The sequence below is a fragment of the Nothoprocta perdicaria genome, unplaced genomic scaffold, assembly GCF_003342845.1.
Source record: "Nothoprocta perdicaria isolate Ctin4 unplaced genomic scaffold, notPer1 scaffold_91, whole genome shotgun sequence".
NCBI classification, from domain to species: Eukaryota; Metazoa; Chordata; class Aves; order Tinamiformes; family Tinamidae; genus Nothoprocta; species Nothoprocta perdicaria.
In genome coordinates, this window is record NW_020456210.1 from 2,157,200 (window position 1) to 2,173,922 (window position 16,723).

The window sequence follows — 16,723 nt, forward strand, 5'->3', positions numbered from 1 at the left end:
GAGTCTCCAGGAGAAAATCAACACTTCTAAAAAAAATCAGTAAAAATGCTATTTTCATCACAAACTTCATTTTCTTCTTTTGGCAGCAGGGGAGAAAAAGTGTATTGGAACTGAAAAATATTGCCAGCCTTTAATCACCACTTCAGAAAAATTCCTTCTGTTAAAAAAGAGAAAGGAAGGGAAAGCAAGGAAAAGAGGAAAAAGATTTTTTGGTCATTCCTGTGCTTAGTTGTATCTGATACATCAGCAGAAAGTGGTTACATCTATACTTCTCTGCCCTGCCTGGAAAAATCAAATGCTACAACAACAGTCTTATTTTTAAAGACTTTCAATTTAACTCTAATAAAATCTTTCTGTAAAGGTATCTATATGAGGAGGAACTTTTTATCAGGTTAATGGCAAATATTCTGCCCTAATAAAAGATACCAGAAAAGCTCTTATGCCATTGTAGACTCCTTTGCATGCTTCAATTAGATTATTTAAAAGCAATATTTKTTTAACAGGAGAGTACTTTTCCTTGAAAAAGAATACACTGTTAGTATATTTCCRTTTACTCAGTCTAGCAGGTCTACAAAAATCACAACACTTGTTGCCTTGATTTTCGACCAGCCTGTTTCAAAATTTTCAGGAACACTTTGAAAAGCATCACAGACCTGAAATACTGGGCAAACCTCTGAACTAACTGAGATTAATTGTTARTAATCTGTCACTTCTGAAAAAAAAAATTATTTATCATGCACTCCTGTAATCACACTGCAAAGAATAGGAGATAATTAATAAATTTGCAACTTCCCTCATATATCAGTTCTTACAGGTTCCTATAACTCTTGCCCAGAATTTCAGAGAGCAGCTCTAAGAAATTCTCTGTTTTACTTTGCAGAAATGCAGAAAAGATTACCTGCTCTCTTCTTCCTATTTTCAGAGAAACCTCACACACATTCTTCTCACACAGAACACACTCCTTATTATCAGTATTCATTTCCAGTTTTKCTGGGTTAGTAGTAAAAGTAGTGTCAAAGGTAGCAATGGAAAACAGTTAAGAAATGAAAAACAAAATGTAAATTTGTGTGCATACTACCACAATGTTTCCAAAGCCAAATAGAAGCCGGCACAGCTTTTCATTTCTTATTCTTTTTCATGTCAACAGTTTGACCCATTGAGCAACGTTGCTCACAGAGATCCATAGCTGAGGTTTGTTGTGCCCAGCCTTTAGCTGGATTATGGATGTCCAGCTGCACATTGACCTACCTAATGGAGGGGAACCAGCCCCCTTGGAGGGTCTGATCTGACCAAGATCCTCCTAGCAGGAGGAGATAGAGATATCTGCCTCCACCATAGGATCTGTGGGGAGCTGGGAGGACAATCTCAGACGGAGGTGTCACCTGAACTGAGGAGCTGACTCCTACTATGAGGAGATGTTCAGTCAGGAAAGCTTTGTTGTTTGGCCAGTTTGCAGGATTGGGGTCTTGGTTTGTATTCTGTTGCCCAGAAGTCCTTGTCATATAACCCCTGAAGCACAGATATATTCGAGATGAGATGACAACTCCACAGCTGTGAATAGTTCCCTGATTTGGAGCCCTCACTTCATATGTCAAGTTAAACCAGAAGTTAAAATTGAAAAGTGACATGGCTACAAATTCATCGTATTTTTGCCAAACAATGTGCTCAACAAGGGAAGTATTCTCCATTTCTTGGTCACCARTGTAAAAAGGAATGTCAGAGTTGACAAACCCCAACTCTGGGATTATTTATCTAAAATCTCTGGTATCCGTTATTTTTGTGTCAAGATATGAACAAAGGGGAAAGAACCAGAGTTTGCTTCTCCTATAACAAAAATACCCCAAGTCATTTTATAAAGAAGAACTACAGAAGCTGATCAAACTAGAATTTTGAAACATATGTTTGGCTAGAAGAATTCATCCCAAGACAAAGCACGGTTAATTTTTTTGTTTCAAAATAAAAATAAAATGAAATGTCTTTGCATGTCAGACAGTGTATAATTTTAATCTTGGAATATTGGACTTCGAACTAAGTGTCAGTTAGTTGGAATTTCTGGGTCATGCCTTCCGTGAGAGCATTCTGATTCTTCACTTCCATTTTAACATCTGCATTGAAATATTTCAACTTTTATTTATAGTTTATATAAAGCTATAGACCTTACATTCTATATAAGTTGATACATAAATTATAACCCTGATCTTAAAAACCTTGAAGTCAATGGGAGTTTTTCTTCTTTTTTCTGTGGGAGCGGGAGCAGGTACTTGATGAGCTAGTTCATTGGGAATCTCTTAAAAATCAAGATCCAATGCAAAAGGCAAGAAAGTCAATCTTCAAGATTGTGTAGCTTTTAGACTTTAGCACAGATACATTACTGACCTTTTGCAGTCTAACAAAAATTATCACCTCTCCATAACTGTACCATTGGAGTTGGAAGCWCCCCTCTTTAGGAAGCATATTGAACCAAATAAGTTTTAAATAAGTAGAATTTGGCATTTTTGGGAAAGCAATATTATTTTGCATTCAGTCGTTTGAAACTAGAGCTACAATTTCCATTGAAGAGCTTTACTGGTTCTTGCAGACACAACTATACCACAGTTTCAAGTCAATTAGTCAAAGACACATTTTTTCACTCAGTTTCTTCCAAATATTTCATTTCATGTTACCCTGAGTAAAACAGAAAACGTTTTTACTTTGAAAGATTTGTCATTTTTGTCATTTCTCCTTATTCTCTCTTAAAGAAGAAAAATGGCCTGATCTTGTAAGTATTTAATGTTGTGCCTTAATCCTCATAATCCAAAAATGTTTATATTTAAATCTCATGAGTTAATTTGCTAAAAACAAGTGGACATTTCTTCTCAAGAGGGCATTTTCATCTACTTCTTAAAGAGGAAAGAGGTAAAAATAACATCCTTTCTAATCCATTCATCAGTGTATTCCAGATGAAGTAATAGTAGAACTTCATTAAATAGCTGCCTGCCAAGAACTCCCTGTGTCCTACCAAACTGTGCTGGAGGTCTTGGTTCTTTCCAGGGTCGTAATCTCCTACCTAGAAGCATCATTCACAAGTCTGAAATTAACCTCAACCTCTTGACTAATCCTATTTTGTAATAGCAGCCTAATTCCGTTCCRTATCTCACCAGTTTTATATACATCTTTTGGCTATAGGTCATGGCTGTGACTGAAGAGTTATCAGGCTGTTGAATGCAATTTACACTTTCTTCAAAGCAAGACTTAGATAACTGCTTGTGCTTTAAAGCCTAGGAAGACATAGTTGCATGTTCTGTTTGACTACTAACACACTTTCATATATTTACATTGTCCAGAAAAATATTTCCAGCAGCAAATTAGAAATATCAGCACCTTCTATTATTCTAGGTCATTTGAAAATATATATTCAGATGCTGAATATGTAGATCTCCCAACCAAGGAACACTCTTCATTATACACTTAAGAGACGTTTCTTAAATTGTCACCAATACTTACTCAGCAGGATGTGGAAACTTCTCTTCATGCTTTGGATTCCCCTGTCTTCACAATATGAAGTTTCAGAGTTAGTTAAAATGTTTTAAAGGTAGAAAAAAGTGTTGTTCTAGTCACGAATTTGTGTGAAGGGGAGGGAAAACCAATATAAATTAAGTAGGCAGCTCTAATTTTTGCTCCAGGAGAGGTATTCTAGCTTCTAGGATGGAGGTGTCCTTTATAAAGGATGTGGAGCAGGTGCACTTCAAGCAAGGTTGAAAACCTATGGATTCCCATACTACTCCATGGCCTGGGGGGAAGGAAAAGGTAAGGGAAAGAAAATAGGGCAAAGGAAATTAGAACCGTGTGAATAACAGACTTTCATATTGGTAACCCAAGTGAATAATTTAACCAAAAAAAAATTCGTTTGGGGTCAGCCCAAAGAACTCACCCAATTCAAACTGAAACATCTCATTTTGCTTTCAAAACTTTTGAAAGAAAATGTAGGTAAAATTCTAAACCAAAATTCTCTTTTGAAATGCAAAGTGAAATATTTTATTTAGAAAAGGTCAAAATGAAACATTTCAGCCTGGTTTTCTTTTYTGAGCAGTAACTTTTCACTGAATTGAAACTGAGGTTGCCTGATTGAAAGTACATCTTTATTTTCATTTGGTCAGTAACAGTTTGCCCCAGACATTTCCCAACCAAGGGAAGGGAAATCTCTGACTTCTACTTCCTTTGTCTGTTCAGAACCAACCACCCACCTCAGCCCTTCACACACTCACAGACCACATGTTCCTTATGAGAAAATCTGTAAATTCTGCAAAATTAATTGTGTGACACATTCAGGGCTCCATCTCACATGGTTTCCATGGTAGTATCTTCCACCAAGTGGCTTTCAAGGTCGGACAAGTTGATAAATAGATGACTGATTCTTACCATTCCGTGGATGAAAGGGATTTTATTTGTGTTTAGCCCCAGCATAGAAAGATTGAAAGATTGATTCAGCAGTTCCGGGCAGGATAACTCGGAAAAAACATTATGGAAGGGTCCTACAAGAAACCGAAGAAGGAAATACGTTATGAACAGTTTGTAAAGAGGTGGTAGCAATGAGGAACAGTAAGTGCAATGCATTCGTAGTCTGATCTCCATTTACAACCAAGGAAGAAAATAGGTACTTTTAGGGCACAATCATCCCATTCTTTCCAAAGACACAATCTTTTTACATGTCTAACATAGGTCAGACAAATAACACCTTGGTAATTTCTATTGCCATCSACTGACTATAAGGAGAGCTGGGAGTGGGTAGCTCTGAGATAGGCCTTTCACCCATAGCTATCAAGACTGAAGTGAGATGAATTTCCTAATGAGTGTTTAACCTCCCTCCCTTTGCTGTCAGCAGTTGGAATTTTAAGTGATAAGGTATAGGATGTCAGACAACTGTTCCTGGCCATATCATTGCTTATTCCACAACAAATAAAATAAATATTCTGTATGACATAGTAAAAGGTTAAACCTCTTGTACTGTGATGCAGCGTCAAAGCTTGGTCCCCTGTCACTGCTGGGCCTCAGGTGTGCCCAGTTGTTAACAGGCACATAATTCATATGTCACAAGATAAACAATGAAAGAGTGCAGAGCAAAGCCAGGCTGACAGGTAAGAGACATCTGCCACCCAGATGGATCATATGTCAGTTTACTGTATGTGAGCTATAGTGAGTATGCTATAGTCTCCATATATCTCACCAGAGACTGCATTCAAGTTGAGTGCAGGTAGATGCTTGTACCTCAGAACCGCTCTGGACCAAGACCAACATGAGGCAGTGTAATCCTGTTTCACTAACATCTCATTTCAACAGCTAATGTGAGACATGCTGAGACTAGCTGCTTTCAGGCTGTCTTTCACTTCTATTTGAAAGGAAATAGTAAATCTACCAAGGCAGTAACAATCTTCCACTGCCATTTCTACCAGGTATCTCTTGGTTCAATTCATTAAACTTATTGTTCTCAAGCATATAGATTTTTTTTTTCTTTTTCTGTATTGGAGTTGAAGGATTTTGTTTTATAATTCACCTTGAAAGGTCAATAGTACTAGAATGTCTTGAGACAGCTCTGAAAGTCTTTTGGTCTGCCCATCTCTCCAACAAATCTCTACTGAAGTGGTAAGAGATGGTAGTAAGTAGTTTTTAGGTGTCTTTTAGATATATTTATGGCAAACATTTTTCAGGTAGATCATTCTGGTTTATAGATGATCTGTAACAAATGAAGCAAGTGGTTATAGAAGTAGAGGCAGGACTTTCATGCTAAATCTAATTATTGAAATTCTTAACTGTGGACGAGCAAGAATCAAATCAGGTAACTCCCTTTTTTTTTTCCACCATCATAGCCTTTTCAGGAGCTCGTGACATTTTCTGAGTTGTCAGATATGCCCAGGCTGTTTCAAATTAGTAAGTCTTTACCTGTGAAATCAGTCACACTAAAAGCTTTCTCTTCCAAGGTGGTATCAGAAAAAAAAAATGAGGGAGAAAGTGTTTCATCTTCTGAGAGGTTTCCTTCAGTCAGTGGTTTCCCTGAAACACTGTATTTGCAGAACTTCAGTCCCACATCTGCACTCTCTCAGCTGCATTCTTCATTTGAGGAGATTCATGGGGTCAGGGGTTTTATTTATTTCAGAAAGCGAGAGACTACCTATTGCCTTGAAAGATGAAATGGAATAACTTCATTCAAGAAATCATCACCTACTGACAGCTCACTACTGCAACTTTTCTCTGATTTTTTTCATTATTTGAATGCCTTTGATCTCTTTAAGCTTGATCTGGCCGCTTATGAGCTGTCTATACCACAGCAATTCTTCTATCAATGCTACTGTCCTGGCAAGAGCTTCAATGCTCCTGTCCTGGCAAGAGCTTCATCTGATTTTCTAAGGTGTAAGATCTGCCTTTGTCCAGAGGACTTTGTTGATTGACTTGCAAACCCTGATGGTGATGGTCAAGAATGTTCTCCAGTATGCTCTCCATATGTCCACATCCTCCAGGAGAGCCTGCTGCCCCAAAAGATGCAGGCCTGGTTTCATCCTTCCTTTTTTTCCTCTTTCCATAGGTTGGGATAAGCTTGTACTTATTTCACACACRCTAATGACTCTTTGACAGCTACCACCAAAGAGCAAGGTCTAATTCAGCACTGCAGCATATGGAGCTATACAAACACTGTATCAGGTCCCCTGATAAAGTCTTTTTGGTATAGGGGATAGATGCAGCCATCATCCTCAAGTGACACATCCAAATGTCCTCTAGCAGAAATGTTCATAGCAGTTGGGCTCCTTCACTTTGGCTCTTTCCTACTGCTTCAGTGAGCAGCATTTCATTTGATCTGGTCCCTCTACTTCCTGCCCACGCAGACCAAAATGACCCAAATCATCCTCTGGTAAGAGGATGAGCCGCACTTCTCTGTAACATGGAAGTGATGCTATTTCTCCTATCACCCTCTTTAAGACAGGCTGACCCACACCCACACTCTCCCTGTTCAATCCTGGCTGGAGATAAGCTGAGTTTCCAACCTTAAGGCAAAGAAACATTTCCCCAGACTGAGCTTGCCTCCTTCCTGGACATACCCCAACTGGCCCAGCAGCCCCACAGACACCATCCCCTTGCACTTGAGTAAAAGAAAAAAGCTCTATAACACGGCAATTCTTGGAGACCAAAATATTTATTATAATAAATTAAAAATATAAATTTACAAAATAATCCATCTGCATATAAATATTACACAGCAGTTTTCATTTCATAGTTCATTTAAAAGACTTGAGTCCAATTTCATAAATACATTTCCTTGATTATTTTTCAACTAATCTATATAAATAGGAGCACAAAATATTATTACTTTAAAAATAAGTTACCATTAAATACGAGTGACAAAATTAATTTTTAAATGAGCCTGAAACACCTACTTTTCAGGTAAAGGTCAGAAGGGGGCAACATATGCAAGAGAGTTTTCCAAGTTAAAGGTTCAAAACATCCTGCTCAGGTATCACTGCCTACCTTGGACAAAGCTCATTCACAGCAGTCAAGTCCCAGCCTACAAACTACAGAAACTGTTGCTTCATTCCAACAGAGATTAGTAGGACAGAAAAGAGCCTTCTGAAATAACTAATGTGCCCTGTTGAAACGGAGCTGCAAGCACTGCTGTGGAGATTTCTTATACAAAGAAGGCAGCAGTACRTATCCCCTCTGTGCCCATTTGCCTTGCTATTTTTGTCCCAGGTAAAAATATACAGCATCTACAGATGTGAGTTTTTTATCCATAATAGTCAATTTGTTTCATAGTAAGAGTTTCTCGGAGATCCTTCCTCTAGCCTGATTCCCAAGTCTTTCATTTTTCCTTCTATTTGCCTCCCTTCTTTGAGATGTCAGTACAAGCATCTTCTATGTAGTCAAACAGCAAATTCAGCTCTCCCAGGGCTTTATTCTTCCCATTCACTCCCAACTAGAAAAGAGCAGAATATAGGTTTTTGCATCTCGTTATTTCTCAGAAGATGTAAATATAAGCTTGTCACAGTATCTGAATCTAGAACTTCCTCTCSTTATTCTCACAAGTAATTATATTGAAGTCATTAAAGCATAATGTATACAGTACCTCATTCAGTGCCAACCTAGCACTTATATTTACCTGCAGCCTGATTTCTCAAGGCCAGTTTAAATTACTCTAACCTTAGCTGAGAGTTAACAGGACCAGTGAAACAAGACTGGAAGCTGAATATTTCTAATCTTCTCTTTAATGCCACTACAGGTCTCACCTCTTAGATAATCTYGCGAATTTCATTTCAATAATTAGGTTAGCCTTAATCTAACTAAGTGGCTGAGGTATAGAACTGACTTTTTAAAATGTTGAAAAAAAGTACCTTTTTCATTTTGCTTGTCATTTCTTCCAAATTCTTTTCAATGTGTTCTTTATGTCCTGAGAATTTCTAAAAAAAAAAAAAAAGAGAAAACATCCAGATATTATTGGCAGCTATATGCAACCAAAAGTCTGTTTGTTTTTTTTCTTTTTCACACCTTTCATTAACCTCCAGTCAGATATCTCTGTTCTGAGGTTTCCTTTCCTTTTGCCGCTTTTGCAGCATTCTGAGATTCAGGAGCAGCCCTGAGAGTCGCAGTRCATGAAGGGGAAGGAAACCCAAGGCTACTTACGCATCTGCTCAGCTCCGAGGTCATGGACGCCAGGAACTGTGCCACCTCCCTTGTATAGGGATACTGATGCTGGGCCTCAGACAGGAGGACGTCTTTCACAATGATCTCCATAACTCTCTTCATCATGTAGCACCGGTTGTTTTCCTACGCATGCAATGAAATGCCGTGTGAAATGATGGTAAGAGGTCTGYGAGTGCTGCAGAAGGATGCAAAAAGCATCTTCTTGTGTTTAAAACTTACCTTGATGTTAACATAGAGTTGCTGTCCAATGAGCCTGTTGTCCGTGTCGTGGTCTGAGGCCCTGGCCTGGGAGGAAGAAAGAAAAGTTCATATGAGAATGGAAACCTTAAATACATCATTAACTTTAAGGTTATCATCAATAATAATCCAGATGAAACAAACAATGGAGACACAGAAATCCTGCAACAGGTTGATAAACCTGGGCAATGCAACCATTTCAAATTCTAATTGAGTGAAACTCAGATTTGGCATCACTGGAAAATAAATAAGCGGAGGTCTAAATTCATGTCTGTCTCATAAATGTCAGATGCTGTGGGATGGTGATGACTAATCAGATGCCTCCAGTGGCCAGTTTCAGCCCACGGTGCTGCTGGAGGTGCTGCCGCGCTCAATGCCGCACACCAGAGAGTCACACAGGGGCGAGAGCAGGCCAAGAAACCTAAGGAAGCAGATCATTGCCCAGTATCCAGGGACCTTTCCGGCCATGTCCATAGGCACAGCCAAAGTTAGCTCTGGAGGGGCTGAGGGAAGAGAGAAGTGTAAGCACAGCTGCCAAAGGGCTGCGCTCCGGCCAAGGGTTGCCTTTCCTCTGGGATGGAGAGGAGCAGAGGCAACATCTTCCCCGGCCCCATGACTCGCAGGGAGCAGACCTAATCCTGCCTCCCCACAGATGCTTGCTCTTCTGGAGAGGGGTGAGGTGGAGAGAGAGAAATGCTGCAGGGACTGGGAGGAGAAGAGGTCCCCAGGCTCTGCCATGAAGCCAAGGGGGGTTACTGTACCATCTTAGCCAAGGTGTAGGTGCGATTCCTCATGTAGGGCAGCTGGAAGTTGATCTTCCTGAGCCTGCAGGCATGATGCGCAGGGCCTCCTAGCCCTTTTGGAGGCAGAGGGCTGGTGAGAAGAAGAGGGAGGCAGCAGCAGCAGCAGAGGAGGATCCACCTGGTGAAGCACCTGGTCCAGCTCTGCAGGGAGGCCATGGCTCACGACGCAAGGCGGTCAGCACCAAGGGGCTGCAGACACAGCGCTGAGCACTGCCGAGAGAGAGCAGCGTTAGCACCGCAGAGCACGGGCAAGGTGAAGAACCAGAGGCACCAGGCTCCAGCCCTACCTTGCTGTGGTTCTCGGTGTGCCGGCAGGAGGAGAGGTGCACCTTATATAGGCCCATCAGCATCCCGCTCGGCTTTTTTTTTCTTTTTTTTTTTTTTTTTTTTTTTTTTTTTTGGTGGTGAATGAAATACGACATCAGCAAGTCTCTTGCTTTCCAGTATCCTCTTCTGAGAAGTGCACTACCTAACCACTACAAAACCCACAAATACAACTTCAAGGACATTGTAATCTTTAGTTTCTTATAAAGTAAACCAAATTTTAATGTGGGGGCAAAGCGGGGGCTTCTACTGGGGCAGGAATCCTGCATCCTTTTTGCATAGAAATCATTGTGAAATTTATGGTTCTGTGCCTTCAGTCTGAATTGTAGCACACAGTCAAGCATCAGCAATTTGACGGCAGATTTTACAAGTTGCATTTATTTATGTTTATTATCTGTGGTATAAGAGTGGTGCCCCATTGGTGCTGACAGAAGTGCACAAACACCAAAGTCAAAGACTGCACCAGAACCCCAAGAACTGTGATTCTTATTCTGCAGATACCTGTTCCACACACTGGTCCACAGAAGTCACTGACCACCTGTCCCTCGCTGTGCAATTCTCTCAGAGAGATCAGAAGGTAACTAGGGCTGCATTTATCACCCTCCTCGATTCCAAACTCCCATTTTGCAAAAAGAAAAAAAAAATAGGCCTTTATTCCAAGCTCTAGACAGTGCTATTAACCAGAATTGTGTTTATGATCTCACTTATGCTGGTGATTTCCACATTTCTGTCTCTGTGTTGCTAATGCAAAGGCTCCACAGGAAAGGAGCTGCACCCGCAGCTCAAACTGCTGTTCAGGATGTGAGAGGGAAACGGCTCTGTTCGGAGAGGGATGTGCAGCCCAGCTGAGGCAGCGACGCCGGAGCACACGGAGCTGGCACAGGTGCAAACGCGCGGCTGTCCAACAGCCACGGTGCTGCAAGGCTCCTGTTATCAAACCCAGAGGACCTGTGAGCAGAGATACCCAACTCTTTTCCTTATAGCCAAAAGGGAGCAGTTAAAAGCCCTTGGGCACCAAACTTCAGCCTCCCYTGATGCATCCACAGGACGAGGTCATCTCTGTGTGCCTCACTTGCCTTCACGTAACATGAGTGCCACAAGGTCTTTCAAGAGTAACTCTATATAAGTCCTTCCCACTGATTTTTCATAGTCCATGGAGGAGAAGATGTATGAGAAGATGGGAGGCTGAGGAGGACTTCAATTGAAGACCAAATTTAGAGAAACCCAAACAGAGGGAGGGTTTTGGAAGACTGGCCTCCCCTGAAATGTGCTCCCACAAACTCCTCCCCAGGTCCTAAACACCTCCTCATACTCAACATCCATTTCTTTTCTTCTGCTTCTCTCACTTCTCCACTGGCTTGTYCAGCAGCGAGTGGGTCCCCATCCTAGAGCAAAAGCCTTTTCCAAGAGGCCTCTTCCAAGGCGGGCAGAACCTCCCCTTGCCCCAGAGCTGCTGCCCGCCAGCCACTGTGGACCCTCTAACTCAGTGACGAACCTTTACATTCTTCAATCTTGCACTTTGTTATTTTGAGTTCTAACAACCTATTTTCCACCCTTCTGGCTTGCTGTGAGTATGGCCTAGGTCAAAAATGAGTGTTCACCAACTTGCCAACCCCTGGTTTTAGCAGCCTGCATCGTTCCCCTGCTCACCAGCCCACTCTGCCTCTTGCCAGCCACCAGCAGCCACCACTGAGGGCTGCTGGTTCTGGGAGCACCACTTGGTTGTGGTACAGCTAGAGCTTTGGTCACAGCTATTTCTGTCATATGTCAAGAAAATTGCTTTGGAAAATGACATATGCCTCCCGAAGGTCCATAATTTCTTTTGCAAGATTGCTTTTTACAGGGACTACTCACTGTCATCATCTCTTCTGATGAGTTCTTGTCACCTTAGATAAGAGATGTGCGTTTGGCATTTAATCTTAGGGAAAGCTATGGAGCTACACCACTGGATCGCTCTCCAGGCCTCAATTTGAATCCAGAGACAGTAGGAGGTATAAGAGGCTTTTCTGCTGCATTTGGAAAAGAATTTGTATTTCTTGTTCAAGCAGCTTGGTGGATGAAAGCTGTAAACGCTTCATTGATTAATGGGAAGTCCTGGCTGAAAACAAGCACTGGTAGGTAATAAARTAAATAATTTCTTTAAAGAAGACACCTTAAAAAAGCAGCCTTCCACCCTACTACTTTCTTAACATTTCCAAATATTCCAGCTGAGATGTTGCTTAGAGCCTGAACTACTGATGTCTTGTGTTATACCTTATGCTCAAGCTTTCCAAAAGTTCAAAAAGTTGAACTATTCAAGATTAGGAGGAAAGAAAGTTTTTTAAAAAGGTCAATTTTTGTTCTTAGGATTTTTCAGTAGGTTTTGTCTATTTTTAATGCCTAGTGATACTGCTTAAAACACAACTTTCTTACAAGAAAACATATGCGCTATGGTTCTTTTCTAATTTGAAGCTACAAAGTCCTTCTTTAAATTATGCTCTGCTCTTTTTTTTACGAATTACTTCAATTTCAAAACTGTTCATAGATTAGATTGTGTTTTCTCCCAAGAGCGAAGCGTCTCTCCCTCGCCGACCTCGCCGACMGGAGCTTCGAGTGCAGCTGCAAGGACTTTCCGCCGGTCGCTGAAACCCTGCAGCGGTTTATCATTCTCGACAATGACTTCTTGACCCATATTGAACACAGAGGATTTTTCGGGGAGGACTGGAACTCTGCATCACATCGGCCTCAAAAACCACAGGCGCTTCCTTCTTGACTTCGAATGAGGCCGCAGGTGAACAACCAGTACTGTACGTCAGCATTCACCTGTCATGTATTACTAGCACAGTGATGTGCAAAATTTCCTTGAGCTCTGGTGCATTTTTAGATAGCTGGAATTATGTTGTGTTACTAGAAGCAGCCTCAGCATCAAATGCTGGGCTAGATACGCTGTCAAGGGGAAAGCATGTGGAAGAAAATATCTCTACATCTTTCTATAATGTCTTGGAGGTGCCTGGAGGTAAAAATCTCTCCCTTTACGTATCTCTATGAATGAGCCAGGGATCACACTGTGCTTAAAACTCAGAAGTTCAGGCTTGAAATCTGCCTGAGGGCATCCCCAGGTTTCAGGTTCCTCTTAGAACCATAGAATTGTTATGGTTGGAAAAGACCTTCAAGATCAAGTCCAACCACAAGTCCTTCAACACCATGCGTGTTGGTGTTGCTGGTTGTTCGTGAGGCTAATTCTTTGCATTTTATCATATATTTATATTGTTTTCCTCCATGCTAAGATTTTTCCACGACTTTCAAACTTGAAAACATTAAGGCAGACTTCAAAAAAATTAGCACAGAGACGGCAAGACCTTTACACTTTTGCCTTTTTCACAACAAACTTGTGAAAGACACTGAGAATTTTTTGGAAGGAGGAGGAAGGTTTTACTAAAACGGCTTGGCCCRAGAGTGTCAAGGGACCTTGGAAAAGACTCTTGCGTCAGGTCTCAGGGCAGACGCTGCTGACTCGGCTCTGCACAAGATGTGCCACTCACCTATTTCCCTTGACAGTAACACTTTTGCTCCGCTGTCAGTAACACACTTCCTCTGACAGTAACACTTTTGCTTGTATATGGGATATTCCTTTGAACACGCTGTTTCTGACCTTCGCTTGGCACCGTTACATAATTTCTGGGTCTGTGAAGTAAAAGATGCTGCATAAGTATAATAAGGGTCCTAAAAGTGGCATTTCATACCATAAAAACAGTAAGTAGAAAGTGACTATTAGTTCARCATGGTCTCAATTCTAAGGCGTATTTAGAGGATAGACTTTGCTTTAAATAATCATGTTCTTCCCTCAGAAATACTGATGGAATGGAGCTCCAAGAGAAAACCAACTCGGAGACAAGCTGGTACAACAATGTACAACTGCTTCTGATAGTACTGCTCCTCTCCTGGGGACACTGATGCGATGACTTCTGTTGCAGCAACAGGGAGATTCAGTGCTTAATTTGAAAACAACCCTTCAGAAAAACCAACAAAGCAGCATCAAGGGCAACAGATGTTAGAGCAGTGGTCCTGCTTCAGCAGGAAATCACTGTTGACATCTGTAAAGCATGAAGAAAACCTGCAACGGGGCTTGCTGCAATAGGAGCCACCATAGCATATGCAGAAGGGAGAAAGGGAAATTCAGACCATCTCARTGTATACTGCTTCATGCCACCTAAGGGACCACTGATAACCACTCCACCTTATTGCTGGTTGTTCTTTTTAATTCAGGAATTAAAACCAAGCACATATCAWGAGACTGCTGCTTTATACAGTGACCTACATATATCCAACTATGTCTTGAGAAGAGTCAAATCAGGTGAACTGAAACTTCTGGGCTTCCTGTTAATGTGGTGTGGTTGCAGAGCAGTGACTCAGTGGCATGGCAAAGTGGAATTATTGACATATGTTTACAAAAAAATGCAAGCTGGTGTATAATCCAAAATGCAGTTCCGCACAATTACTTCGGTTAAGAAACACAATTACTTCGGTTAAGAAACAGCCTAAGCATCGAGCGCCTTGATTTACCAGGGACATTCAGCTGGAACATCCACAAAGCCTCAGCATCTTCACTAAGTAAATCATCCCAAAAGGAAACAACATCACTCCAGGTGAAATACTTCCCTCCATAGCAAGGCTCAGGAGCGGCCACACACGAGCACTTCCACCAAGTCCAGGTTCCAGGTTCCACCARGTCCAGGTTTGCCGTCCTCTGCTCATGGGAAACCTGGAGCCATTCCGTGATCCCGCCYAACGGGGCTGCTGGAGCAGGAGTGTCCCTTCCCCTCCTGTTGACGTGAGTGTCTTGGTGAGTGTCCTTCCCTAGCAAGTCAACAGCTCCAGCCCTTCTCCATGCTCAGGTTCAGCTCTTGCCCATCTCCCAGGAGAGCCCCACTCAGCAAGTTTCCTGCTGGAATGGGATTGTTGTCAAGAATGTGAGATTTATGGGGCCAAAAGGACACCAAGCAAAATAATTAGTGATCAGGATGCTCTTTTCCTGGATTATCTGTTTTTAGCCAYGCATTGTGTAGCTAAGTGGATAGACAGGCTGGAGCCAGCTTCCCCCTGGAAACATGAAGAGTGCACAGCTCTGGGAGCACATAGAGCCAGCCCGCTCGGAGCAGCCGCGTCCCACTGCGTCCCACCTTGTCTCACACAGCCCTGACGTGAGAGCCAGGCACGAGTCCAAAACCCCGTGAGAGGACATGGACATACACGGTGACGCCTCCAAGAGTGGGTTTCTGCACCCCTCCAGGTGTGTTCAGTTCTGGGCTCCCCAGTACCAGAGGGATGTGGAGYTGCTGGAGAGAGTCCAGCGCAGGGCTACCAGGATGATCAGGGRCCTGGAACATCTGCCCTATGAGCAAAGGCTGAGGGAGCTGGGCCTGTTCAGCCTGGAGAAGAGGAGGCTGAGGGGGGACCTGATCAGTGTCTGTAAATACTTCAAGGGAGGCAGTGAGGAGGAGGGGGCGGCCTCTTTTCAGTGGTGGCCAGCAACAGGACTAGAGGAAAAGGCTGCAAACTGAAACATCAAAAGTTCCACAGGAACTTAAGGAAAAATTTCTTGACAGTGCCCTTAAAATTTCTTAACAGAGYCCTGGAACAGGYTGCCCAGAGAGRYTRTGGAGTCTCYTKCTCTGGAGATCTTCAAAACCCGCTTGGACGCAGCCCTGTGTCCCATGTTCTGGGTGACCCTGCSTGTGCAGGGGGTTGGACTGGATGATCTCTAGAGGTCCCTTCCAACCTTAAGGATTCTATGATTCTACTGCTCTTCTACCTCTCACAGAGCTCCCCACAGAAGTGCTTTGGAGCCATCTACACTAAAAAGGATTTGCTAGCACTAGTGTATCACCAAACTCACCCTGTAAAGACATGGCCCTTGCTGGCAAACAAGTACTTTTGTTTACACTTTTATTTCCACATGACAAACTGACCCAAGACAGAGTATACGTGTGGCTGTTTAAAGGTCACCTTCTCCTCCCAATTTCCGAAGGCTGCAAGGCTCCAGGAGCATCTTGTGCCATCCTCCACACCAGCAAGCATCCAATGGCTGCAGGAAGCCCAGATCTCCACAGCTTCACAGATCTTCTCCTGGCACATCACATGGGGCAGGCTGAGCTCAGACCTTGAACACAGCACTCAGCCCACCCCRCAGGATGAGCTAGAGCAGAGCCTGCCCACGAGCGGAGCTCAGCTTGCAACGCCGAAGCCCCACAAGAACCACCCCGCACACACACAGATTAAGGGTAGTAAACACCAAACTATTTAAGAAACTCATTTACATTCTTAACAGGAAGCTCCAGATGTTCTTCTTTGACATATTATTAAACTCAGAACAAAAAGCAGCTTGGATTTCTGTGAAACCCTCTTTTTCTTGGTTAGCTCCAGGCAGCTGATGAACTCAATGTTCAACTTTCGCCGTGATCAGGGCTACACAGCGTGGCTCTTCCTTATTGCCAATCCGGCCTGCAACTGCACCTGGGAGAATTTCCCATGTCCCAGATTCTGCAGAGTCCTCCCCTCTCTTCCTGAGATCCGTTATTTGGTGGACTAGACGAGTGCACGGTGCRGTGGATCGAGGGCTGGCTGGATGGCAGAGCTCAGAGGGTGGTGATAAATGGGGCCGAGTCCAGTTGGAGGCCTGTGGCCAGTGGTGTCCCCCAGGGGTCAGTGCTGGGCCC

General features: G+C 42.6%; 1 protein-coding gene across 1 annotated transcript; it reads right to left on the reverse strand.

Annotated features, from left to right (window-relative positions):
• Positions 1–7,837: 7,837 nt before the first annotated feature.
• IL22 (interleukin 22) lies at positions 7,838–9,860 on the reverse strand. The gene is made up of 5 exons (XM_026052776.1): positions 9,663–9,860; positions 8,884–8,949; positions 8,644–8,787; positions 8,355–8,420; positions 7,838–7,939 (listed from the first exon to the last, which is right to left on the reverse strand). Exons 1-5 carry the CDS (start codon positions 9,858–9,860, stop codon positions 7,838–7,840), a joined length of 576 nt encoding a protein of 191 aa, XP_025908561.1.
• Positions 9,861–16,723: the final 6,863 nt, after the last annotated feature.